At 44.7% G+C, this 26,394-nt stretch overlaps 1 protein-coding gene across 2 annotated transcripts in view; it reads right to left on the bottom strand.

Annotated features, from left to right (window-relative positions):
• TRABD2B (TraB domain containing 2B) overlaps positions 1-26,394 on the bottom strand; it is a 398,368-nt gene that overhangs the window by 37,740 nt on the left and 334,234 nt on the right. Inside the window, exons 5-6 of one of the 2 annotated variants that reach the window (XM_025206324.1) lie at positions 20,210-20,300; positions 7,501-7,598 (exon numbers count right to left, since the gene is read on the bottom strand). In XM_025206324.1, coding sequence (XP_025062109.1) covers positions 7,541-7,598; positions 20,210-20,300 — 149 coding nt within the window. In that variant the 3' untranslated portion in view covers positions 7,501-7,540. Of the gene's footprint in view, positions 1-7,500; positions 7,599-20,209; positions 20,301-26,394 lie in introns of those variants that run through there. The other variant, XM_006015748.3, reaches the window with a different exon arrangement.

The raw sequence follows: 26,394 nt of genomic DNA, 5'->3' as shown, positions 1-26,394 counted from the left end.
ACAGAGGCTCCAGTGACCTATTTCTGTTTGGGGTTTTGTTTTTCCTCCTTCTTTTTTGGCCATCCGTAATCTGGATCTAAAATTCCCATATTGCTATTTCAGGTTGAGAACAATCTGCTTCACTGCAGCGTGTGTATAGTTTTCTCCCATATCCCCTGGGGTCCCTGTTAACATCAACCTTTGAGCTTTAAACCATAAAACTCAAAGGTCTTACTTACAGTGTAAGTATGTACAAATGTGGATCCATAAAAGTAACACTGTGAATCCCATACTTAGCCTTGCTCCTTGATTCCAGTTCTAATTTGCTTCATTTGCTTCCTGGCTAGCTACAAGCACTACCAACTCCACCTGAGATCTGAAAGCAGTCATATCCTTGCTGCCTACCAGACTGTCACCACCAATAAAGAGAACGCAACAAGAAATTTCCAAGCAATTGTTGTCAGTCTGAACAGCCAGAGCAGATTCCTGGTCTCTCTGCCAAATCTGTATCAATGCCACAGGGGTAAGTGAAATCCTGGCTGCATCAAAACCAACATGAACACTCCCATGGACTTCCACAGGACATGGGGAGAAAATGTGGGAAAATGAAGTGAGAAAATATGACTTAAAGAGCCCCTGGCATAAGCCCATGATATTTCTATCAACTTATGGCACAGAGCAGGTTTGCAGAAAGATGGCACTTGCAAACCTTTTCCTTGACATCAATACAATTTATACTTCAACTCAAAATGCAAGCTCATTTTTTTTTGGAGGGTGCATGTTCCATAAAATACCTGCAAGACTTTTTCATAAGAGAAGCATGGAAATTTGCTACGTGCATTAGGGTGAAGGGAAACCTTTATTCACTGCTTCTCTTCAGCCTTCTCAGGACACTTTTTTTTTTCTTTTGGGATATATATATATATTTAATTTGAGAGACAAGATGAAACATTCTGCTTTGTCAAGAGGGGAGTTGTGGTGATAGTGAGGAATGCATGTTGTGGCAGTTTCGTCTCTGTGCCATCATTGTGCTGCTGCACAAGGAGTACAGCCAAACGCTAGCTAATAACATTTTATTAGAGATGGGTTCTCAGAAATTCCAGTTTGGGAGTCTCTGACAAGTCAAGAATCCTTCACTCGCTCACATCCATCCTTCCTCCCCTGCCCACATGCCACAAAGGCAGCTGTATTTTTTTTTATCCTTTTCTCTGCTCTTATTTACTGTGTGAACACACTTTGTGCACTACATCATGGCCATGCAACGGGTCTCTGAACTGTGGGGGGGAGGGTTAGTTTTTAAACTGTATCAAGATGAAAATAAAACATTTCACATTTTCCAGGGAGGAAAAAAAGAAGCAAAAGCTCCTGAATTTTTTCCAGAATAGCCAATAGGCTAGCAGAGCAGTCAGCTAGAATGGGAGAAAGAGAGGTTCAAATCCCACTTCTGCCTAATTCAGGTCAAGAACTTGTACCCCACTCTTTTACTTTGCAGGAACATGCCTCTGTCCAGTTATTCCCAACAGGCAATGTGCTGCCCCCAAGACCCTCCAGCAGTGTTTGTGACCAGAGGAAATTATAATGTTTAAGCCGAGGTGGAAAAGCTCATCGAAGTAAGGTATTGCCTGCCGCGTGCTCCTTGCTCAGCAGTGTTGCCCATGGGTCACATCTCTTCTCCTGTTCTATTTCCATCCCCCAAAACCCCATGGAGAACAAAAGGCCATTGCAGTGCCATAGCATGGAAGGAGACCGCATGGAAGGAGATGCAGATTCCCGTATCGGACCCCATTTTGTCTCCCTGCACTGCTTCCACTTCTAGAGCCGGCCAGGAATTTTCCATCTGAATGATTCTTCAAGAGAAAACACATTTTCTGCAGGAGAAGAATTTTCAGTAGGGAAAATTTACATGTGCCCAATTTTTTTCCCCTGTTTTCTATTGGGAAAAAAACCTAAGCTTTGCATTTTGGTTTGTCAAACTGGTTCAGAACATGTTGAGTTGAGTCAGTTCAACATGGTGCCTCTCTTGTTGGGAGTCACAATTCAAAAATCAAATGCCTTCATTTCCTCCTATTGGCCAGCTTCCCTGACTGGAGTAATTATTTCTTGATGCAATACAGTATCCTCTCTGATGAAGTGGCGTGATGCATCATGGGTATCACACAAGTGTTTGAACCTTCATGAGTGCTTTAGTCTCCCTTAGGAATCTGGCCAATGGATGAGAATAGCACAAGACCCAATGTACAACTCCCATTAGGCAATTTTTTTTTGGCATATTGAGTTTGTGACAGATTCAATAGTCCAGCTTCTCATCATTCAGCACTGAAACAAATATTGAAATATGAAAATCTCCCATGGGATGGAAATTCTGATTTTCACTGTCTCTGATTTTTATTAAGCTCTTCCTACTGTGTCCAGATCTGGCTCTACATGTGGGGTAATGGAGGGAGCTGTCTAAAGCTGAGGATGATAATGTCATTAATTGGGAATCTAATCAACATTTACTCCATCTATTTTTCTCTGTGCTTAAAAAAGAGCAACAGCAGGGGAAGACATTCAGTTCCTGCCTTTGAATGTAACTTTTTAAAGACACACATACTTTTTTTTTTTTTTTTAAATAAAGAATGGTGAATCCATTACTGGGCTATGTGATCTCCAATTCTCCTTATGAACTCTTAAAACTATAATTTTCTATGTTAGTGAAGATGATGGCATATTCATCATATATAACAGCACTTTTCAAGTGCTGCAAAGTACCATTTATAGTCTATAGTTTAGTAGGTTTTAAAAGGTGTAAAATTCATACACAGAGGGCACGTCTACACAGGTGCTTTACTGCACAATAGACTAATTTGCTGCAGAGTAAAACGTCACCATCTATATGTGTGCGACAATTAGGCTGGTGTAGACTAGTTTACTGAGCTGTTGGATAGTGCCATCACACACAAGTACTAGCTGATGGTGGAGTAAAGTACTACACTTAAATGCATGTGTAGACAGTAATGTCCTGATTAATTTACTCAGGCTCAAATTGTGCCAAATTGTATTCAGTCACATTAATTGCATGTGAAGATATGCCCAGGTTGATTTGATGTGCTGAACTGAAGTTCCTTAGAATTGGACCTAGCCTCAAACCTTCCTAAAGTTTTGGGTTGTACAGCTTGCAGTTTTACAACATTGTGGGTGTGTCTACATGCTCATTAATGCACCATAGTTACTGCGCATTAAGTTTAGTACCTGTGGGCATTTTATACACATACCTTTTTGTCCTGCGACATGCCGGACATCTGGTGGGTTGGAGCAGACTTGAGTAATCGAGTCTGCTGTGCATGCGAGCTGACGCGTACTGCGCTGTGCCGCATCTAGTATAAGCGGCAAAGTGCTCATCAGCGTGCAGAAATTGGCAGCGGTGCACTTTTGAACTAAAACACCTCTGATGTGATTTAGTTCAAAAGTGCGCCACTGCCATTTTCTCAGCACTGACATGCATTTTGCCACTTATGTAACTGCATGTACTGCAGTGCCAAGCACTTTGAAAAGCGCCTGGCACTGTGGCGTAAACACATGTATAAATGCCCTATATTACCATGTACTAAATCAATGCACAGTAACTGGTGCTACTGTGCAGTAGTGCCAGCACACGCTTTTTAAGTGACGTTAATGCACAGTAGCCGAATACTACCATGTATTAGCATATTAACATGGCTTTCACTGTGACACATTAATGCACCACAGAATTAGGCTACTGCACATTTAGCATCTCATGTAGATGTGCCCTCTGATGCTAGTTTGGAAACTCTCTAAGATACTAGAAATGACAAATGAATGCCTTTCTTCTGGCTGAAGACTATGATTTTGGATCTAAGAGAACAAAGATCAGGCCAGGTATTGATCTAACTCTTCCCAGCCATGAATGGATCTAGAATTTCCTAAAGTGGGGTGCAGTACACTACATCTCAGACCATGGGGGAATAGGGCAAGGTGCGGCTAAAGGCCCTGTGCTGGTGGGAGACACCAGGGAGCCAGGCAGGTAGCAGGTCCAGAAAGCGGTAGGTGGGGGGAGTTGTCTGCTATTCCTATTCCCATCTGACCTGGGTGTTAGGGAGCACCAGAGGTACTCCTATCCTGCTTACAGCTGGGGGCTATGGATGGTGGCAGCATGGGGTACCAGGCTCAGCAGGGGACAGCAGTGGCAGTGCATAGGTTTCTCCTTCCAGCATCTCCTCCCTGCCTGCCCTCCCTCCCAGGTGTCCCCTTCTCATCAGGAACAGGTGCTGGAAGGAGGAATTGGTGTGCTGCCACCACTGCTGCCATCTGAACCTGGCTCCCTGCACTGCTTCGCCCTGAAGCCAGTAGCTGGACTGGAACAGGAGTGGCTCGGGGGCTTCCCAGGCCTGTATCAGCTGGGGACAGCGGCAGTGGCAGTGGAAGGGTGGTGCCTGCAATAGGCCAGGCAATGGCTTTTACAGGTTAAAGCTCCCCCTCCCCCAAATGTTGCTGCAGTCCATTTGCTTCTTTTTTTATCACTGGACACAAACACTTCTAAGAAAAGAACAAATCACTGTTCAAAATCCTGGTCAGGTGCAAAAGGAAAACACTACAACCTGTCTGCAGGCAACTCTCTTTCACTCTAGTGGAGAGAATACCTTCTCCTAAGGTGAACCAGCAATTCACCGGCTAGCCCCCCGCCCTCCTAAACTTTGTGGCTGTTTTTTTCAAATCTGAAGTTCACTGCTTTCCAATCCCACATGCTGCCCAAGCTTCTGTTTCATTTTAACTCGCATTGACTAACCTGTATGCATAAATATTTTCTTTCCAAATGAAATATCCATTCTGCATTAACATTCTTTCAAGATAAAATATGCCTGTTTCTGAGGAAGCTTTGAGATAAAAAGGTTGCTGTATGCTGCTTTCTAATTGAAAATTGCAATCTATGAGAGCAGAGCTCATTCACAATTCGAGTAGGTAGGAAACATTTTAGGTCAAGATCAGGGAAGAAGGCAGAGGGAAGATTGATTTCTAATGAATATGGACAAGGAGGATGGAGCTGGGCTGTTCTCAGTGGGGGCAGATGACAGGACAAGGAGCAATGGGCTCATGTCACAGCAAGGGAAGTTGAGGTTAGATATTAGGAACTACTTTCTTACTAGGAGGGTTGTAAAGCACTGGAACAGATTACCTACAGAAATTGTGAAGTCTCCACCTTTGGAGGTTTTTAAGACCAGGCTGGACAAACCCTTGGCTGGGATGATGCAGTTGGGGCTGGTCCTGCTTGGAGCAGGAGGTTGGACTAGACGTGACCTCCTGAGGTCCCTTCAACCCTCATTTTCTACGATTCTGCCTATCACTGAACCATCTTGAGTTGCATGGCTTTGATCTTTATCCCGCTGATGGCAACAGCAAATTTTATATTAATTCTGCATGATGGCTCAGCTGACTGAGGGGATGATGCTCCTCAATGACAAGTAAGGACAATTTTCTGAAGTCAGTGAGAGTTGAGGGATCTTGACTGGGAGAACAGGAGGCTTCACCTTTTAAGAGGTGCTCAAAATATATCAAGACTGAACCCTTAAAGGCACAACTCAGCTTTTCCCCAGGAGCAGGCCAGACAATTCCCAGAAGCAGATGTTTTGGAGGATACCTGTGAGTGGCTGGGTGGGTAGGAAAAGCACCCAGAGTTCAACACACTTCTATATTTTAGCAGGAAATATATGCCTGCTCCATGGCAAGGAGCTAGACCCACGTGTGCCTGGGTTTCTTCTCATTTACACCATCTTTTACACCCATGTGACTCCACTGGCCTGATCCCTGGCTGCTAAAAGAGTCAGCTCTGCCAAGCATGGGGTGCAAGGAAGCGGTACCAGAGTGTCTCTAAGCCACTTCCCTGATCTTGGGGCTAGTGGTCCATATATCTGGTTGCCTCAGAGCGGCTCAAACTTGTGTTGGGAAGTCTTTCCCCCTCCACAGCCTCAACAGGAGACCGGCTAGTGCTGAGATAGCAGCCGTTTGCTTTGAGAAGGGGAAGGGGTCTTTTAGCCAGCACGGTGGGGTTGAGCACACGACAGAGAAACAGCAGGAGCATCTGGCTGCTTCACTCCATCTGGGCGCCACTCCTGTCATACCAGCCCCGTCACGGGACCTCTGCGTACGCTCAGAGAGTTTGGTTCAGCGTGGACCAGAATTAATCAGACCTGAGATGGGAATGGTAGTAGAGGCTGGGTATCTTTACCGGAGACGATTTCTGGGAGTGAATGATAATTGCCACTTGACATGTGTTTCAGCAAAGCCAACATTTATAAATGCTGCTCAGAGATACACACACAAAGAAAGAGAAAAAGAGGAAGGAAAGAAGGACTTTTGACTTTTTAACTACTTTATTCAGGGGTTCGGGTACAAAAAGTTGGCCCCTCCAGAGTCCAGGTCCAATATACAAAGCAAAAGCACACAAATTACCGTCAAATCAAGAGCGCCATGCCATTACAGTCACAACATCACACCGTGACAGACACCGTCGCAGTATTACATGCTGTTGTGTGGCCAGGACACCGGCCACGCGGTCGTACAGACCAAAGCCCTCTAGAAACAAAGGATTCCTACCCTGCTCTCTCCAGTCATCCACGTGACAACACCTTCAAGGTCCCACACAAAGAAAGAAAGCAAAAAGCAGCCTGGTGAGGGAAGGGAGGAAGGAAGGGAGGGAGGGAAAGCACATTTCAGGTTTTGTTCTGGGAAGAGAACCCCATCCCGCAATAAATGAAACAGCAGGAAAATGAAAACCACTTGTGGCATCATTCCCCAGAGCCTGTGTCACTTCTCCCTGGTGCTTTCTTAGCATATGTTTCTTTGTTTGACTGGAAATACTTTATTTGAGTGCCAGAGGTCTGAGGTGGTATCTTGGCCTCTCATTCATGGCATTTTTTAGCTGCTGAACAGCTATATAACATGATTCCCAACACGTCTAGCAAAAGCCATTGATGAGCACTGAAACTATGGATGGCATTTGGCTTCGAGTCTACCAGTCGTGTTGCTGAGCTCCCACAGTACGATACAATGCCAGGGCATTTGGAAGCAACCTAGCTAGGATTTCTCTTCCAAGGCTGCTGCTATTCCACTTATGTTGCACCGCAAACAATATTTTTTTATTTGGTGGGAAAAGGTTTTTCATATTAAAATTGCTCTCAAGTTTCCAGTCAGACTTCTACATTTTACAGGTTTCTTTTCATTTTTATTTTAAATAGCTGGAATAAACTGGCTTCTCTTCATGTGCACTGCTGCCCACTATTGCATGGGATGAGAATAAGTGCGAGTCATGGGCCCTATATTGTTAACAGATGAGGAAGCTTTTTTTCTGTTCAAGTAGCAATGGGCCTGAAAGATTTAAATTCACCGCTATAATTTGTTACTAAGTTTGCGTCCTTTTTCGTTGACGGGGCATTGTCTTGCAAGAGCTCTTGGGTAACAGACTTAGTTCTTTACTTCAAACTGTAGACGCCAACAAGAGGCCTTTTCCCTCTACCTCATCCAGTCCTTCCATGATCAGAATTGTTCTCAATGCTTCGGCCTTACTCTATTGCTTTCCCAGCAAATTAATATTCCCACAGAGCAGGAGGTTTTCTAAAAAGGCCCTTGAGACGGAAGATCACAAGACTCAGGACATTTCAATAGCATAAATGTTTCAATAGCATAAATGTTTCAATAGCATAAATGTTTCCAAATCTCTTAGGTCAAGAGTGTCAAAGATACAGGTTGGGGGCCAGATCCAGTCTGCAGAGCCATATCATTTGGGCCCTGGTCCTGGCCCAGCATGGAGCCAGTTTGGGACCCCCAGCATGGAGCCAGTCCGACCCCCTGCCATGGCAGGAAAGAGCACTGGGGTCAAATGACCCCAGCAAGGTGTTCATCTAGCCTCCTCTTAAAGACCCCCAGGGTAGGAGCCAGCACCACTTCTCTTGGAAGTTGGTTCCAGGTCCTAGCCGCCCCGACAGTGAAGTAGCGCCTCCTGATGTCTAGTCTGAACCTCCCCTCTGCCAGCTTGTGACCGTTACTCCTTGTCATTCCTGGCAGTGCTTGGGGGAACAGGGACTCCCACAATGCTCGCTGGCCCCCTCTGACTAGTTTGTAAATAGCCACCAGGTCCCCTCTCAGCCTTCTCTTGTGGAGGCTGAACAGGTTCAGGTCCCGTAGCCTCTCCTCATAGGGCCTGCCCTGCTGCCGCCTGATCATGCGAGTGGCCTCCTCTGGACCCTCTCCATGTTGTCCACATCCCTCCTGAAGTGCGGCGCCCAGAGCTGGATGCAGTATTCCAGCTGCGGCCTGACCAGTGTTGCATAGAGGGGGAGGATCACCTCCTTGGACCTGCTTGAGATGCATTTGTGGATGCACGACAGTGTGGGGATGCAGTCAGGAAGGCCAACCACACCTTGTCGGCCCGTTTTCATTTTGGCATCAATAATGACTCCAAGATCCTTTTCTGCCTCTGCACTGACGAGAAGGGAGTTCCCCAGCCTGTAGGTCTGCTGCTGGGTCTTCCTCCCCAGGTGCAGCACCTTGCACTGGTCAGTGTTGAACCCCATCCTGTTCTCATCCGCCCACCCCTGTAACCTGTCTAGGTCCAATTACAGCCTATTCCTCCCTCCTAGCATGCCCACTTTCCCCCACATCTTAGTGTCGTCTGCGAATTTGAACAGGGTGCTTTTCACCCCCTCGTCCAAGTCGCTGATGAAGATGTTGAACAGTAGCTGCGGGGGATTGGACAAGACTGTGGGGAGGGGAGGGTCATAGGTCTGATCCAGCCTGAAGGGCTAGTCCCATACCATTCATCTGGGCTGTGGACTGGTCCCAGGCAACTCCCCTGACCCCTGGAGCCAGATGAGTTTGACACCTCTGTCTTAGGTGCTTTTTCTATACACATATTTAGGATAAAGTAAGACTAACCAGTGAAATACCTCCCTCTACTTGGGTGCTTGTGCAATATCTCACCTTGAAACGGCACGTCTGAACCTAGAATGGAGGTTGGAAATTAAAATCTCCCTAGGGTTTGCAAGTATCACCAAATATTTTCCTAGCTCTCACAGACTGTACAGATTGAGGTGATCGCCTAGGGATTTTCTGATTCTGCAAATTTCTCTTCCCTAATAATACATATCACCCACTTCTTTAGACGCACTCCTTTCTGCAGGATCTGCACGTGCCCACGCTTTCTTACATCAAGGTTTCCCCGGTACACTCTCCGAGGAATACGTGCACAAGATTCGCATTGAACTCCAGGGAGAATTCACATGCCTGTTCGTTTCGATGCCCGATCTGCATGGGTAAATGCTGGGATTTGTATAAGCCATTAGGCGTTTGCTTGAGGACATTGAGAGGCTCATTTGAACATCTGGTCTTGCACATTTGTTGTGCTTCAAAGAGTCAGCTCTGAGCATATCATCAGGAATGAGGGCCACATGCAATGAGGTGCTAACCACCCTCAGGAGCCAACCTTTATCATGATGCATTAATTAAAGGGAGGTAAATAAACGGTCAAGGAGGGCGAGGGATTATTTAAGCCTAGATTTTAAATAACTCCACTGCAGGCTCATTGCACCCTAATTGGGCTTCAGCATCAGAGTTAACCTCCATTGCAGCTCTGGCTTCCCCGAACACGTGAGCATATTTCAACCCATGACCAAGTCAGTCAATGGCTTGTTTTGCCTCTGGAAATTGGTGAGAAGGACACATCTACGTAAGGTCTGTATTAACCTCTCTCGGCCAGTTGGATTGCATCTTACGTTCCAAGGGCCTAATAAACACGGAGACACAAAGATGTGGGTACACAAAACTATTATACTCAAGGAAAATAGCTCAGTTTCACTGAATAAGCCAGCCCTTGCTAAATAGTGCTGGCGTGTACACGGACTGGAGAATTTAGCAAATATAAATGCCAACAGAAACCAGCATCTTTATAAAGTCTAAGCGGCAGCCCAACTTAGTCCCTTGTGATTACAATGCTGGCTATACAGACGTATCATTTTTCCTCAGTGGAAAGGGAGACTGTTTATTTGGGAAGCATTTCACATCAAGGACAATAGGCAACTGTTTGGTTTTCCACAAATAGGCTAGTGTGCGACTTCCTCGCTGTCTCTCAGGAAAACTCTGGAGCATAGACATGTGTTTCCAGTGGGGTTTTTCATGTAAAGTAGTTAATACTCTGAACCCTTCATCCTGACTTATTCACTCTTCCTCCTTATTTCAAAGTGCTACACGCCGCTGAAACGCAGTGGGGTTCATCTCGGTGAATATGCACTTTGATGACAACAGGCTCCAGATTCATATCAGCCATTCAAAAATAAATGAAGAGGCCTTGTCTCGACAAAGGTATTTGTGTGGCTGGCTTTACATTGGCAGAAGTAGTTCTGCAATATAAAGTCTGGGTCAAATCCAGGGGGAATGTAATGTCGCTGTTAGAGCGCTGAAGTGGAGATCAGGATTCTGGGGCCTTGCCTGCGCCTTCACCACCGAGATAGTGCATCAATGTATGCAAGTCATAATGATTCCGTGATTGCATACATTACAAGGGGGTTAGAGGAGACTTTCTTCTACAAGAGACCTAGGTGGATTAAAGTTTCATTCCTCAAAAGGCCATGGCCAATAGAGAGTGACAAACATGCACATTTAAGCTGATATGGTCTTCCATAGAGCAGACTGCAGGGCTGATATGTGGGTACCAGAGCGATGCAGTTAGTTGTGTTAGTCTGAAGTCAAGTAGAAGGTGAGGTAGGTTTGCACCTTATAGACTGACCAAGTAGATCTATCTATCTATCTATCATATAAAGATATAGATATAGAGATAGAGATATAGATATCTATATCTATAGATATAGCAAAGTTGCAAGCTGGGGGCCAGATCCAGTCTACAAAGCCATATCATCTGGGCCCTGGTCCTGGCCCAGCATGGAGCCAGTTCTGCATGCTAGATATAGATATCTATAGATATGTATATCTATCTATCTATCTAGATATAGATCTATCTATCTATCTATCTATCTATCTAGATAGATACAGATGGATAGATAGATTGATAGATAAAGAGAAAGAGAGTACTTGTGCGCACAAGCTATTTATAGGTGTATATTTATATGCACATACTTTGGTTAATGTATAAGGTGAAAATCTACCCTGCCTACTATGGGGGTACTAACCAATATTTAACGCTCAGATTTGCAAAGCCGCCTTAGAAAACTGAAAAAAACCTCAAGTTAAAATAGTTACTTCGCTTCTCTGTCTTAGTCCATAAAACAGAGATAATAACCCTTGTTTGCCTATCCTAAGGGGGTTGTCATTAAGCTTAGTTCACACGTAATTGCAAAGACCTTTTAGCTCCTAAGTAAGAAAATCAAGCCAATAAAATGCCATTTGGAAAGAGATGGTAAAACTAATCCAATCATGGGACAGCAGTTGCCAATAACTAATTGGAATTACATGCAAAGAAAAACAAAGGTCATGAATGTCTATAGGGCTGTTATGTAACTCCAGCACTTTGAAACCACAGAGTACATGCTGCAACTGGAAGATTTCTTTATAATTTTTCCTTAATGCAGCATGGAAGAAGTCGCAGGGGCAGTATCTGCGAACAAGACCTAGGAGGTTGGGATTGAAGTGAGTCTCTAAACCTCTGATACATAATTGTGTCTAGCGTGGGATTCTTGATAGTACACAGCCTTACCCTGTTTTCTCACTGAAACCAGCCAGAGCACTAAATGACAGCAGCAAGGTAAGGTCGATGCTGAGACTACTAAACACTCTTCCTCCTCCAGTGAGGCACGCTTTATTGATTAGGTAGACAGACATAGTATATGGGAGCACAGCTGGTATAACCCTGTCACAGCTCCATTCACTTCAATGGGCTCATGACAATTATGTCAGCTGAGAATCGGCCTCGTGACATGCATCGCATGAGCTTCGGGTCGGCCTCATTCAAGCAGTACGACTGAAGTCAATGGGATTACTAATAAGAATAGATTTGAGCATTGGGGCCAAGGAGAACAATTCTGTTTCCATCAGGCCTTCCCGACCCTTTGCCCTTCCTTTTCACAGAAAATGAGCACATGCTAATCCTGCCGTTGGATTGTTGAGACAGAACAATGGGCTGTAAGAAAATCCTTTCCATATTGTGCTTGTCAATAGCCGTTATTCAAGTGTTCAGATACATCCCTATTAAGTATCTGACTCCTTTCACCAACCCTTTGTTGTTGTTGTTGTTATTACACAGACCCCATTCCCCATTCTCTTCGGTTTGGAGGACACAGAGAGTGCAAGGGAAAAATGTGTGTCTCGCCGAACAGACTGATGCAAATTCATTTTGCCGGGAAAAAGAGAGTGTGCAAGAGAGACGGAGAGCGCGCCAACTGAGTACTCTTCACAATTCAAGAATGATGAAGTATTGACATATGGACAAGTCTTCTGAGACACTGGAGATTGTCCTAATGCACAAGGAATGGAGAAGTGTCTTTCCTGGGCAGGTTTGACTCGGCTACGATGACGACAAAAGACAGGAATTTAATCCCTTGAAAATGGAAAACATATTGGCCTGATGTTCACTTGTAAATAGGGTGAAGGGTGTAGTGCAGGGTGAACCTCAAAGGGCTCTGATGATGATTTTAGCTTGTAGCAGGTTGGATGCTTCGGAGACAGAAAATAATTGACTGGATGGACGTGGCCATTTCCATATTCCACAGATTCTGTGGGAACATAGATTTCATAGACATTTGGGCTGGAAGGGACCTCGGGCGATCATCGAGTGCAGCCCCCTGCCCCAGGGGCAGGAAGTCAGCTGGGGTCATAGGATCCCAGCAAGATAGACAACATCCAGATGTCTTTTGGAAGTGTTCAGAGTAGGTGCTTGATTGTTAATCAAAATGACTCGATTGTCATTTGAAACCCCCAGCTTCTGCTTTATTTACTGCTGCTTTAATAGATTTCGTAGACATTAGGGCTGGAAGGGACCTCGGGCGATCATCGAGTGCAGCCCCCTGCCCCAGGGGCAGGAAGTCAGCTGGGGTCACAGGATCCCAGCAAGATAAGCATCCAAACGTTTCTTAAAAGTGTCCAGAGTAGGTGCTTGCACCACCTCTGCGGGGAGTCTATTCCAGGCCTTTGGGACTTGGACAGTAAAGAAGTTTTACACAGATCCTAGTTAAAAAATTGCTAGTCTAGTTCTAGGCTACTATGTGGAGACCTTAATTTGTACAAATCAGCACTTACCCCCAAGCTTACTCTCATTAAAGTACTCTCCAATGCAAGTGTTCACAGTCCGGGCCTATTGGACAGGTCATTTAAATCACCTGCTTCTGTTTTTGGATGACTTTCAATCACACCTAGAGACTTCATCTTGTCCATGTAAGCACCCGAACACTTTGATGAGTGTGAAAATATATTTTTAGGCTTATTCATGTGTAGAAACATGAGTATTGTCATCGCTGCCCGTCTCAGGAAACATTCTTGTGAACTAAACTTTACTTGCAGGGATGGTGATGAACAGCGCAACATGGAGAAAGGACCTCGCATCTGTTTTTTCTTCTTTCTCTCTTAGGACATTGCGTGCATTATACAGACTTCTGCATTTGTCATGTATCATCATTACCCAGTACCTACAATTACACTGACAGCTTAGCAACTGGTTTGATGGCTGCCAAACACACCAACAAACACCACTGCTGAAGTTAAAGCCGTTAGCTCTGAAAGAAGAAAAGCTGTCAGGTGAAATGTGTGAGGCCTCTTGGCATGGCAGTGTGATAATGTAGGTAGAGAAAGTTGACACTGGGTCGACTGAGTGATGGCAAACAGACCGCAGACTTCACTAGATAAACAGACAGCCTTTCAAACCACATGATACCACTTGATACCTTTGTCCCACTTGAGCTGGTACAAAGTGTAACAGCGCGTTAAACCCCTTGGTGTCACCCTGGGCTGAAATCTTCACTCCATGGGAAAAGTGGAGCCTGAGCATAGACGGGGCAAACTCCATCGCGGACCCAGCTTCGGTTCTGCTCCGGAGAAAATGAGGTTGTGTGTACGGGAATAGTTACCTGGACTGCATTGGACCCAATGTCTCCGTGGCTATTAGTCATTCAGAATATATCTGCACTGCAGTTACTGCTCTGATTTGAAACTTATGTAGACATACCTGAACCAGCCTCAAACTGGTTAGTGTGGGAATTGGTAACAGTTTAGAGATCCCCACTGCTTGAAACAGTTTAGCCTCAAAAGCCCAGAGTTCAGTGCAGCCTAACTGCCTCTGTATTTTCCCAGCTTCTTGGATAGGTGTTTGCAAGATCTAGGGTAGGTAGTTTAAAGCTAGTACATGAGTGCCCACATGTGCCCACACTTACAGTAAGGACTGCAGTGCAGACTGCATGGCATTGATGCCAAGTGCATCACAACCAGGAGCAGATGAGTGGGATGCATTTCTCAATGGTGATCTCTAGAGTACCACAAACATGGTCAGAGAGTGTCTCCTTACTGACTGTGTCCTCCTTATCGAGAAGGCCAACGACAGTCATGGACAAATGCCAACGATGGCACTGCTCCATGTGATGTGGCCATCTGTTCGATAGGAGGCAGAGCAATGCAGTTTATGCAGGCCACTAAAAAGGCATCTCATGCATGCACGTGATCCAAAGCGCACAGAAAGTCCTGGGAATCTGTCCATTGACTTCAATGGGCTTTGGACCAACTTTATGTTCAGCTCCTATGGAGCTGTACTGGTTTCCTAACAACAGTCTTGAGGTGAAAAGGTGAAAATATCTGCATCCTCGCTGGCTGGAATGCAGAACAGAAAAAACGATCAGAATATCCAGTGAAGCAAGGAGTCCAACATTTCATTTTGAAACAATCAAAATGAGCTCTAGCCGTATGACCTTTTTCCATATGTTTCCAGGGCTCAATGAAGTGCCTAAAATCCCATCAGCATGACAGGCCGTGAGCCAAAAAGCTTTTGGAGCCTGGGAACAAGGACAAACAGGCCACCTTGGAGGGAGAGCTTTCCGAACTTCTGGGATCCCGAAGACCCACGAGGCTGTGAGCCCAAGAGTGCTGGCCGCGGAGCAGTCCAGTAGGTGGGTTGCCAAAGAGCAAGGGAACCTGGAAGTCTAGGTTTCCACAGCAGTCACCCAGACAAGGCCCCCTAGATCAAGGGAGATGCAGAATTTGAATGATTTCCCCCAAAAGAAAATAGAAGTTTTATACTAAAAGTTAAATTTTCCCAAGTAGAGGGCAGCAACTTGCAAATTGTGCATTAGAAAACAAATCCAACCGAGAAGTCCCAACTCTCTCTAGTCTTTTTTGTGTCGTTGGCGTCAAAGACGACTGAGTGTTCATTTGCAGAATTTTATGAAGCATGCTTTTAAATTTCAATCTTTCATAAGGTGTCCTCTGTTTTACAGGTGACATAAGGGACCTAAAGACACGCTGGCTATTGCTTGGATTAAGTTGCAGAGTAGTTAAGTTTCTATTGAAAACGTCTATTCAAAATGACCTATTATTCCTGGCAACGATGTTGAAAGCTTTTCCTATTTTTTTTTCCTTTTCCATTTAGGACTGAGCAAAAAGCGAAGAATCAGAAATATGTAAATCATAAAGGAGGATATGTTTATGGGCACATGGGAATTCCCTGGACATATTTCTGCGGCAAATTTTGAAAGCATTAAAATTCATATTCGATGATTTCTGAGAAGGGACTATACACACACATCTTATCCATCCCTGAAGACCTCTCACTGGAGCCGCTGCCAGTGATAGATATCCTTGTGCAGAAACAGTGAATTATGGCCTTGCTTCTCTCGTGTCCTGACTTTGAGGATGTCCCCTACATCCTGATAGTGAGGCTGTCCTGATGGCCCGGGGTACACAAACACCCAGTACTTCCCAGCAGCAATGAGAAAGCACCCAAGTGCCTCAACACAGAAGCTATTCAAGATGAAGAAAAAATTGGTTCAGCTAAAAAATGGCTTCAGGTTAGTATTTTTGCCTGTTCTTTCCTTCCCTGAACAAGTTCACTCATTCCCAGACAAAAAGGATTGAACCTACAGATTAATTTTGAAAAATGTTATTTCTCCCAAGCCTTAATTCCTAGTACTGACTAGAAAGGACTAAGTTATGCCAACACCAGAATCGGTAGCAACTGAGGGATCAGCCCACCAAAAAGGACCCTCTATATTATTCTGAACTCTTTTATAGATTTCTTTTGGGACAGCGATATGATCACTAGGTATATTCTGTGCTGTTCAAGGCCCCACACATTGCATTTTCAGCATGCATTTGTATTGATGCAGCAAGACTTAGACGGGGCAGACTCAAAGCAGTGCCATGTGAAAAGGTAAGTCAATCTGCCTCTCTCAGACACCGCAGCAGCCCACAAAACCAGCCATCAAGCAAACTAGCTTGCTTGCTGCTCAAGGTTATCAGCTACGCTGCCATAGTGCCTTTTGATAGTGTACCATATACTCCCTCAGATGCATCACAGGCATATTATCCTCCTTGCTGAGCCTGTGCTCAAGTCAGTGCATCTGCTCCGCTCGCACGTAACAGGTATATTCAAGAGCAAAATGCAAGTGGTGTCTGTTTTACATCTGTTAATCCTATATAGAATGAGGGACTTCTGGACCACACCTGGGACTGGCAGTAGCAGCAAGAAGATTAACTAATAAAATAAATTGGCAGTGGGAAACCCAAGGGCTTTGATAGGATCACAGTGCAGCCCTTGAGGAGGTAAGAAGGAAGAGGCCAGAGCCCCCTGGAGTAGGGTGGCATTTCAAAACTGCCAGAGAGGATTTAAAGATTTTGATGCAGAGAAACACGACGTTGGGTTTCCAAAAAAAAACCACCTTTGAAAATCTGGGCCTACCAGATTAAGGTACGGATTTAAAGATTTTGATGCAGAGAAACACGATGTTGGGTTTCCAAAAAAACCCCACCTTTGAAAATCTGGGACTACCAGATTAAGGTACAAAAGCCTTGAAAGTATCAATGGGTCAGATTTTACAATAGCACCTAGTTCCCAAAAAAGGTCCAAAGGCCCTTTATTGACAAGAGCATGTCAGCAGTTTAAAAGTACAACTCCCATTGGCTTGTTTGGCGTTTAGGCATCAAATCTATGTAATTAGGAGCCTCTCCCCATTTTGTAAATGCAGCCCTTATGCCCTCTGAATGCTCCCTCCTTAGAGTTTTAACCTCTGCGTAAAAAAAAGGGACAGAAAAGATCAAACCATATTCTGAACGCGTAACAATGCAAATAACCATTTTGGAAATTATTCTTGAATCAACTTTTTCTTTTTTATATCATGAAAACATTTCCTGAGTATATTTGCTGGGTGAGCTAGCGCAACGTTTGAATGTGATTTGATTTCTGTTTGGACCTGATCGCTGGCCCTAAAGACAGGCAATGGAAAATGGATGGCTAAACATTAATCTCATTACCTTGCCCCATGATAACAGGAAACATTTTGGGCTTTGGCCTCTGTTCAATGAGGAAGGGAGCGCATTCCGGAGCAAATCAGTCGTTTTCTCTCTCTCTTTCTCTGCTCCTTCAGAAAGGGAGCAGGAGAAAAAAAAAAAGGTTTGCCTCATCCAGATTCCAATGAGTTGAGCAGATCAGAGGCCGCAGCTGCTGCAAATTTAATTTGAAACAGCAGAGCTAAAAGATCAATTCAGGAAGCACCTGCGGCCAATGATGACTCTCTATTGTTCAAGAATTCTCAGAATCCACTCTGGCCTTCAGCCTATGCCAAAGTCTGACGTACTGAATATGGTCTTACAGGCCAGCAAAGTGCACAGTAGTGCTTATTTCCATCAAACGGCCCTGCCGGGTACTATATTTAATATGATGTTATTGCCGAATGGAAGACTATAGGCAGTGCTTTTATTTTTGCCCTTAAACTCTTCGGGCTCTATTATAGAAATTAATTACTAGCCTTCTGTGCAGGCCCACTGCCCAGCGGGAGCAGCAAGAAGAAGGCCACATCCTTCTTGCTGTTGTATCTTATCATAACTCTGGCTGCTTTGACCCGTCTTAGCAAAAAAACACCACTCGCTTCATTTTGCTCGTGGTACTCAGAGGATGAAATCGCAGCCTCAGTGACATCAGTGGGACCGTATTCTGAACCCATTCTCCTTCCCTACCTCCCCAAAATCTTGCCATTCTCCTCCTGAAAGTAACCGGTATGCCAGTCTAGTGGAGGGGACAGCATTCACTCTCCTCTGTGACTCTTCAGCTTTCCTTAGGAAAATGCTGATTCCACAGAATCAAACATGCCTCATCATTGACATGCCTGTCAATCCCATCACAGCCTTTGACAGAGAGCAGGCTGGTGGGAAGGCCAGGATTCAAGGATCAGCTGCACTAAGATCCCTTGCTCTGCTTCGCTAGCTCAGCTGGTTAAAGCATGGTGCTGATGGGCGTATGTACACACCACGTTTTTTGCCCGTTTGTGCATTGCAACTGCATGTCTGTTTGCATGAGTGGGATTGCCAGATGCTTTAGAAGTCTTTCTTGTGCATTAAAGTAAAACTAACACCAAGGTCACAGGTTACGAGCCACAAGATCTTTCTTGCCTCAGGCAGGGGGTTGGATTCAATGACCTCTTGGGGTCCCTTCCAGTCCTGCTTCTCTAGGATTTGCCAGATGACTACTAGGCAACTGGGGGGCTGCATACCCAAAGAACCTGCAAACTCCTAGAGTCCCCTGACTCTAGTAGCTGGGCTGCCCCTCTCCTTGTCTGCCTATGTCCTTGTCTGTCTTATCACCAAGCATCTTTTTAACAAGGAGTGGAGATTGTATTTTGGAAACACTGAAATGTTCCAGCTATCCAGTTCCCCTCCTGGCAAGCCACCAGGTCCCCAGGCTGCTCAGTAAGATGACCGTCCCAGTGGGGTGCTGGCCAGGCAGCTATCTGGGGAGCCCAGAGAACCAACTGAACTGGGAAGCGAGGAAATCAAGATTTTGAATTTTCTTTGCAATTTAGGATTTTTCATCTGGGTTGTTTTGGGGTTTTTTTTTGTTTTTTTGTGGGATGAACTTTCCATTTCCAGGTCAGGCCTGTGTGTACAGAGCCTTCCCCCACTACCCTTCCTGTGGCAGCCGGCTCTGAAACCAGGGCAAGCAGGGAGCTGTCCTTATGCAGAGAGGAGAATAAGTCCTACGTGGCCTCTGTCACAGGATGTGCTTCTCTGCAACCTCATGTAACAACCTATTCATTGTCTGGTGTCATCACTTCTATGGGCTCAAAAAGTCCTTGCATTTATCTCCTAGGCTGTATATCGTTCAGAGTTCATGGCTGAATTTTGGCTCTGATTTTTGGATTCTCCTTGTCATGCTGCTCCATTCCTCTGGTATTTTTGCTCACACCCATGATCACACCTGGCAGTTTTTTTCAGAGGGAATCTGAATTTATTCTCACCCTCCTGGCAGCTCAAACAGATATCAGAGGCTAAGAAATGTTATAAGCCCCTGGGATGATTCCTTCCCACTGAAGCTCACCCCACAAAGGCTGTCCCATCAGTAACAAGAACATGCTGCTAATGACACTTGCTCCTAACAAGGGGTGATAAAAATCTTATGCTGAGAGAGGATCAGCCTACTGTGTCTGCAGGGTGTAGAGATGAGGTTCAATTTGCAAAAGCAGTGCACTTTCGTAGATGGGTAGGGGAAGAAGTTTAGGGGATATCCTATTGCTCTTTGAACTATAAAGCATGCTTCTCTGGCTGTATGCTTTGTTTGTTATACAGATACATGGCAGGGAATCTAAGTTGTAGGGCCAAATTGATATCCCTGCAGAGGAAGAGTGGCCTAGTATGAAAAGGCAGCACAATAGCTCAGTGGCAGCTACATTACTAGCAATGCTCTGTTGCCCAGCAGTAAAGCCCCAGGGAGAGGTGGAAAAGCAGTGGAAAACCTGTCACGGGAGAAGCTGATAAGGATAGTGGTGTTTCTGTTTGTATCCACGTATTCCAATCTGATACGAGTCAGCTTCTGGGATGGATGTTACCAACCAGCAGCACATTGCTGGTACAGTTCCACATGCTTCATGTGTACGAGAGCTGCTACTGTAGATGTCTCCCAAGGAAATCAGTGCCTGTAACGTTATAAGTGAGGCAGGCAACTCACCTCCTAACTCCAGCTCAATACGTTTGCTTGCTCGCAGGAAGAGAGAGAGGAAAACAGGGAGCCAGAGGGAGAGAGAAATAAGAAGACAGCACTTACTTTCCAATTGGCTGTCCAGCAGGTGTATGCTCCACTTCAAATCCCGCTTGTCTCAGCACATCAATCACAGTGTTGTTGCCCAGGAAGTGACCTAAAACACAAAAGAAGAAACAGCTGCATCACTCAAGCTCTTCCTGAAAGTCTCTGCAAGCCTGGAAAGGCACGGCGAGATCTGAGAGCAAGGAAATCAAATCAAGCAGCCGACTAGGGCCCATCCTTTCAAAATCCTGAATGACGCCTGCCTCCTCCCAGCCTGGTCCCCCACCCGCCTTGGTAGGAGAGGAGGCAGCTCACACCCTGATGTGCTTCCCCTATAGGCCAAGGGATTGGAAGGAGGAAGTCTTCTATAGTAATTTAACTGCATCAGCATCTGTAAAGTATTGCCTATTCCTATGGAGCCCCAATTTCAAGCATGCGCACATGCATGCACACACACACGTGTACACACATTAACTAAAGAAGCCCTGCACACAGATTTTGGAACTTCTCCTACAAAAAAACGTGCAAGTAGTAATTGCATTCATTCTAGCCACTAGGATTATATTCTGTTTGGATTATAATTAGAACTATTAGATTCACGCTTCTACGCAGAGGAAGCAGAAGTCACAAATACTCTGATAAACACTGGAATGTCTCCATATTCATTAATGTGCCTTAGCTACTGTGCATTTAGTTTAGTACTTGCTTAATAAAGTACTGCAGTAGTGCTGGCGCATGATTCTGTGACGCTTACTGGTTGTGTCTACATGTGTGCATTTATTGCACAGTAACCAAAATGACCGTGCAGTATAGGTGCATATGTACACGTGCATGCCTGTACTGCACAGTAAAACGGTGACTTACACCATCTTGAATGTAAACTTGATACCTGTATCATGCAGGTATCACATTTGTGCTTGATTAGTTACTGCGGAGTAACACGTGTAGACACATAGCTACACAGTCACGCAGGGGGCCTCACTGCTGGGTCTGCCCAGCTACTAGGGGGCCAGCCTGAGCCCAGCTCCAGGGCTCCTGGCTGGCTGCCTCTCCTGGCTTCAATTTGGGACTAAAGTTAGTCCCAACTGCTGGCTCCCATTTGGCTAGAGGCTAAAGCTCCCCCTGGTGGCCATAGGGGCACATGGCTGGCTGCTCTGACCTGGGACTAAATTTAGTCCCAAATCCTCTGCACGTGTAGATGCCGGCCAATTCCTGCTTACTGTGCAGTAATTTACTGCGCAATAAATTTAAGCGGCATACATGCATGTGCAGACAAGCCCACTGTGCACTAGCCTAATAACACTGCACAGTAGGCTATTAGCAAGTTTTAAAACCACGTTACTGTGCAGTAATCTATGTGCAGGGTTTATCAGGCTAATGTGCAGTAAATATCCCGTGCAGATGTGCCCACTGCGACATCGTTTGATTGTGCTCTTCCCTAGTGTTTGTGAATATTGTGTGAATGGGTTTTTGTCTGTTTGAATGTTTAAGGCCCATCTGGGGTAAATTGCCTGAGATGAGAGTTTAAGCAGAAATCGGATAAATGATTGAGTTCAGGATCAGAGCTGGTCACAAGGTTTTATATAAATGCCAAGTTGTTAAAACCTAAACTTTTTTTGTGTTTGGATATATTAGACTGGCCAAAACATTATTCTGGGAAAGATTTTTCTGAACTAGAACGGTATTTATAGGAGAAAAAACCCCAAACAAACAGAATACTCAGCTGGTCAAAGCACTTACCTCAGATGTGACAGACCCACTTCTAAGTTAGTGGTCTGAATCTGGCAGAGAAAGGACTTCAGCTTGCATCTCCCATATCATAAATAAATGCTCTTACCACCAGGGCATTGCTTATTTTGGTATGTCTTTCTCGCTCTCTTTCCCCTTTAAAAATAATCCTCCAAAGGACTTTATTTTATCTTGATACAGAAGAAGGAAAGATTTGCAGGGAGGGAAAATGATTTCTCACCAAGTTTTATTTTTATTTTTTTTTCGTTTCCTTCTACTTATTGGTGTATTTCAGTGTTGCTAGCCCTAACTGGTCAAGAAATGAGTTGGTCTCATAGAATCATAGAGAGTGAGGGCTGGAAGGATGCTCGGGAGGTCACATCTAGTCCAACCCCCTGCTCCCAGCAGGACCAGCCCCAACTACGTCATCACAGCCAGGACTTTGTCTACCCCAGTCTTAAAAACCGCCAAGGATGGAAAGTCCACAACTTCTTTGGGTAACCTGTTCCAGTGTTTTACTGCCCTTCTCGTAAGAAAGCTTTTCCTAATATCTAACCTAAACTTCCCTTGCTGCAACTGGAGCCCATTGCTCCTTGTTCTGTTATCTGCCACCATGGAGAACAGTCCAGTTCCATTCTTTTGCAACCTTCCTGCAGGGAATTGAAGCTGCTTTCAATTCCCTCCCTTAGTCTTCTCTTCTCCAGACTAAAGGAGTCCAATTCCCCCAGCTTCTCCTAAGTCTTGTGCCCCAACCCCCTAACCATTTTAATTGCCCTCTGCTAGACTCTCTCCAATCTGTCCACATCCTTTCTGTAGTGGGGGACCGAAAACTGGACACGGGACTCCAGATGTGGCCTCCCCAGTGCTGGATAGAGGGGAAGAATCACATTCCTTGATCTGCTGGCAACGCTCCTACTAATGCACCCCAGGATGCTGTTAGCCTTCTTCGCAACGAGGACACACTGCTGGCTCATATTCAGCTCTTATGCCAAATGGATGTGCTTTAAAATACCAGATTTATAATGCAGATGCATTGTGGATTGGAAGGCACTCAAAGGAACAAGCTGTTTCACCTATGCAGGGAGTGAGGCATGCAATGATAATGACACCATGGCAGAAGCCATGAAACATCCTGCCTTTAAGGGTTAAGGCTCTCATAAAACCCCCAAGTTCCATGAGACCCAGGAAAATAAAATCACATCCATGAACAGTATTGGAATTTCATCCCAACAGACACCATACTCAGAATTCATTATTTCCTATATACTCTTCTACCACTTGAAAAAAAAAAAGAATAAACAGTAAGGGAACAGAAACTCTATCACGTGGTTTAGGTGGCCTATCACATCCCACAAATCAGGAAGCATGCATAATAAAGAGTGAGCAGATAAATATAGGGCAGGCCGAGAATTGTTCTGCTAAACCATTTAACAAATTATTGTGACTGCATTCACAGAAATGAGAATTGGCTCATGAACCATTCACTAAGCGAAACACAAAGGCCAATTCTCAATAAGCAACCCATTCACTTCTATTTTCAGGGGTAGAGTTTACCTGCAATGGTGCTTCAAAGAAAAAGAAGAAAGAAAGATCAGACCAGGAAGTCAAACATATTATGAACCCTTACCTAACTTATCTGGACATCCAGCTCCCATTTCTGGAAATTCGAACTCGTGGTTCATAAAAAAACCCCCCAAAACTCAATATTTCATCTATTACCTTGTTTTCCTGATTGCCATATAAAACCAGCCTACTCCTAAAAAGTATCCCAAGCAGTTTATTCTAGTTGGCAATAGAGGAATCCTCTCCTTTCCGTAGGCTGGGAGATTTATGAATGTGGCTCAAAGGTTGTAAAAAGAGTCTCAAGTGCCTCCTGTATGCCAAAGGCCTGATTCATATCACAATGAAGTCAATGGAAAACTGGTTTCAATGGACAGCAGATCAGGCCTCAAAATGTATGACACTTCCCTAGAAGACCTCAAACTATCATCAAAAACCCAGTTATTTTTTATACATCAAAAGGACAGGGCATAAGGCACAGTGTAGTGCCGGTGAGAGATGCCAGTAATGAAGGACTTCATATTTTCCATTGGATAAACTCACCATGGATCACAGCAGGAGCACACAATGCCCTACCTTCCAGTCATACTAGTGATTAGGGGTGTGCAAAATCCTATTTGATTTGGATTTGGCCTGAATGGGGGACAGTGATTCAATTCGTTGATTCGGATCACTGTCCCCGATTTGATTCGACCGAATCTGAATCTGAAGATTCGATGCTGATTCAGAGAATCAATGATTCAGACACAGACACAGCTTTAAAAGTTTTTTTCAACATACCTTGAGGTTCCAGGCGCAGCTTATGAATGCTGCAATGCCGGGGCTGATGGAGCATCCCACAGGAGCGTGGTGGGGGGCCCTGTGTGCTCGGTGGCAAACCCGGAAGTGGACCAGAATTACTTCTGGTCTACTTCCAGGTCCACCAGGGAGCATGCTGAGGGCCCCCCATGCCCTCCCCGGCTCAGGGACTGGTCACAGAAGGACCCCAGGTGCACCCCCACACCCAGGCGGCACTAGTTGCTGAGCCGGGGAGGTGCAGGGGTGGGGGGTGCCCATGTGCTCTCCAGTGTACCCGGAAGTGGACCTGAATTGATTCGGAGAGTTCTTATTCGATTCGGGGAGATTAAAGGGCCCTCTGATTTGATTCGGATTCAGAGATTCAGCCACCAAATCATGCCAAATCTCTACCAAATCGAATCAGGGACCTAAGTTTCACACAGCCTCACTAGTGATACACTGCCATCAATCCAGTAACTGTGAATAGACTCAGTCCCAGTACATTCACCCAGGCTGTGGAAGAACAATCTAAGGATTCAAGGATAATTCAGTCTTTGATTTCCTTTGGTCTCTCTACTTAGCCTACCGACAAGGGCACTAATTAGTATCAGTTGCATCATGAAGTCGTTGCAGGGTTTTTAGTGCAACTCACAAGCATCATAAATAGATTTTAGGCAAAGACATTTCTTCAAACTATTAAACTTACATTCATGGACATAACTTGTTCCAGGATTCTACCATTTCCTTTCAAGAAAAATCAAAATTTGATTTTCCCCTGACTAATTTGCTTACAAGTAAAGCCAATGAAGTCAAGAACAGTCCCAAAAATGTGCTACACCCTCAGAGATTTGAGCAATAAGACATTTGTGAGCAATTAGCTTGATTTGATCATATCCTGATTTTTAATGTAATGCCAGAGCAAACAGGCATGGATCCTGCAATACAATCATAGAAACAGAAAATAGGATAAACACAGAATCACAGAAAAAAGGATAAACGGGGGTACAGTTGTAAAAGATGTTTCAATAACAATCATTTCATTATCAAATAACCTAATTTTTCTTGGATTGTAATATCAATTTCCAAGATGTTTTATAGCATCAGTAAGTTGTTCTGTATCTAACAAAGCATTGACCTTTCCATCATGGGAGTGGAAAACTCCCCAAATTATGATTTTCATACCTCTTATTGATTTAGTCCTGAAAAAGTTACAACATGGCAAGCCTAAATTTCCCTAACAATTGTTACAAGTTAATGTCAGTATTTCCAACACTGCTCTGCCGAAACCCTTCAAGTATATTCAGGCATGAGTTGATACTGTGGCTTTTTCATTCTTGGCTTCTGCATTAAGGCTGTCATCAAGGATAACAGCTGTAAATCTGGCCATGCTTTTTGCTGCATTTGTATTACTGAGGCTGAGAAACAGAGAAGCAATTGTGGGGTGCTTGCAGTTACACTCGCCCTGCATGTCCAGATGCATGTAGTAAGTTGATTTCTCTATAGGAGACCAAGACATTGCAATGCTGGCATTGGCTTAGGGTTTTGTCACAAAGAACGCTGTCTATCAGTAAAAACATTTCACACAACAGTTACCAGGCTCTATCAAAGATTTAACTTGATAGAGGTGGAGCCACATCAGAAAATGACATGTGATTGCGAAGGACCATCTGCTCAGCCATTCATCCCTTTGCTTTCATTTTTCATCAGGAAAAGGTTCTGGTGGTATCTGAGAGGCATTGAAGATTTGCTCTGAAGTTGCAGAGGATAAATGTGAGCTTCTGCTGAATGGTTAATTCTTGGTGGTATAAGTAAAGCTCACCTGGGTGCCAGACACATGGATTGTTTAATCCAGTGGTCCATCTAATCCAGTGGTCAATCTAATCCAGTGGTCAGTTTGGGACTGTGCAATGAGCTGCCCCAGGGCCCAAGGACCCTCACAAATCTCACTACCTTCCACGATAGCTTCAAGGTGTATTTTTTGACCTCATATCTTTACCAAGAGACTCCACAGAACACCTAAAGGTGAGAGATCAAACACATGCCAGCCTGATCCACATAGACTAATGCATTAATGCACTAGACCCTCAGAAATTAGGGCGATGCACGTGGTATAAGAGACTATATGGAACAGAACCTGCAAT

This window comes from Alligator sinensis, unplaced genomic scaffold (assembly GCF_000455745.1).
Source record: "Alligator sinensis unplaced genomic scaffold, ASM45574v1 scaffold781_1, whole genome shotgun sequence".
Classification (NCBI taxonomy): Eukaryota; Metazoa; Chordata; order Crocodylia; family Alligatoridae; genus Alligator; species Alligator sinensis.
The sequence above is the reverse complement of the archived record's forward strand: the minus strand, read 5'-3'. Positions and strand labels throughout refer to the sequence as shown.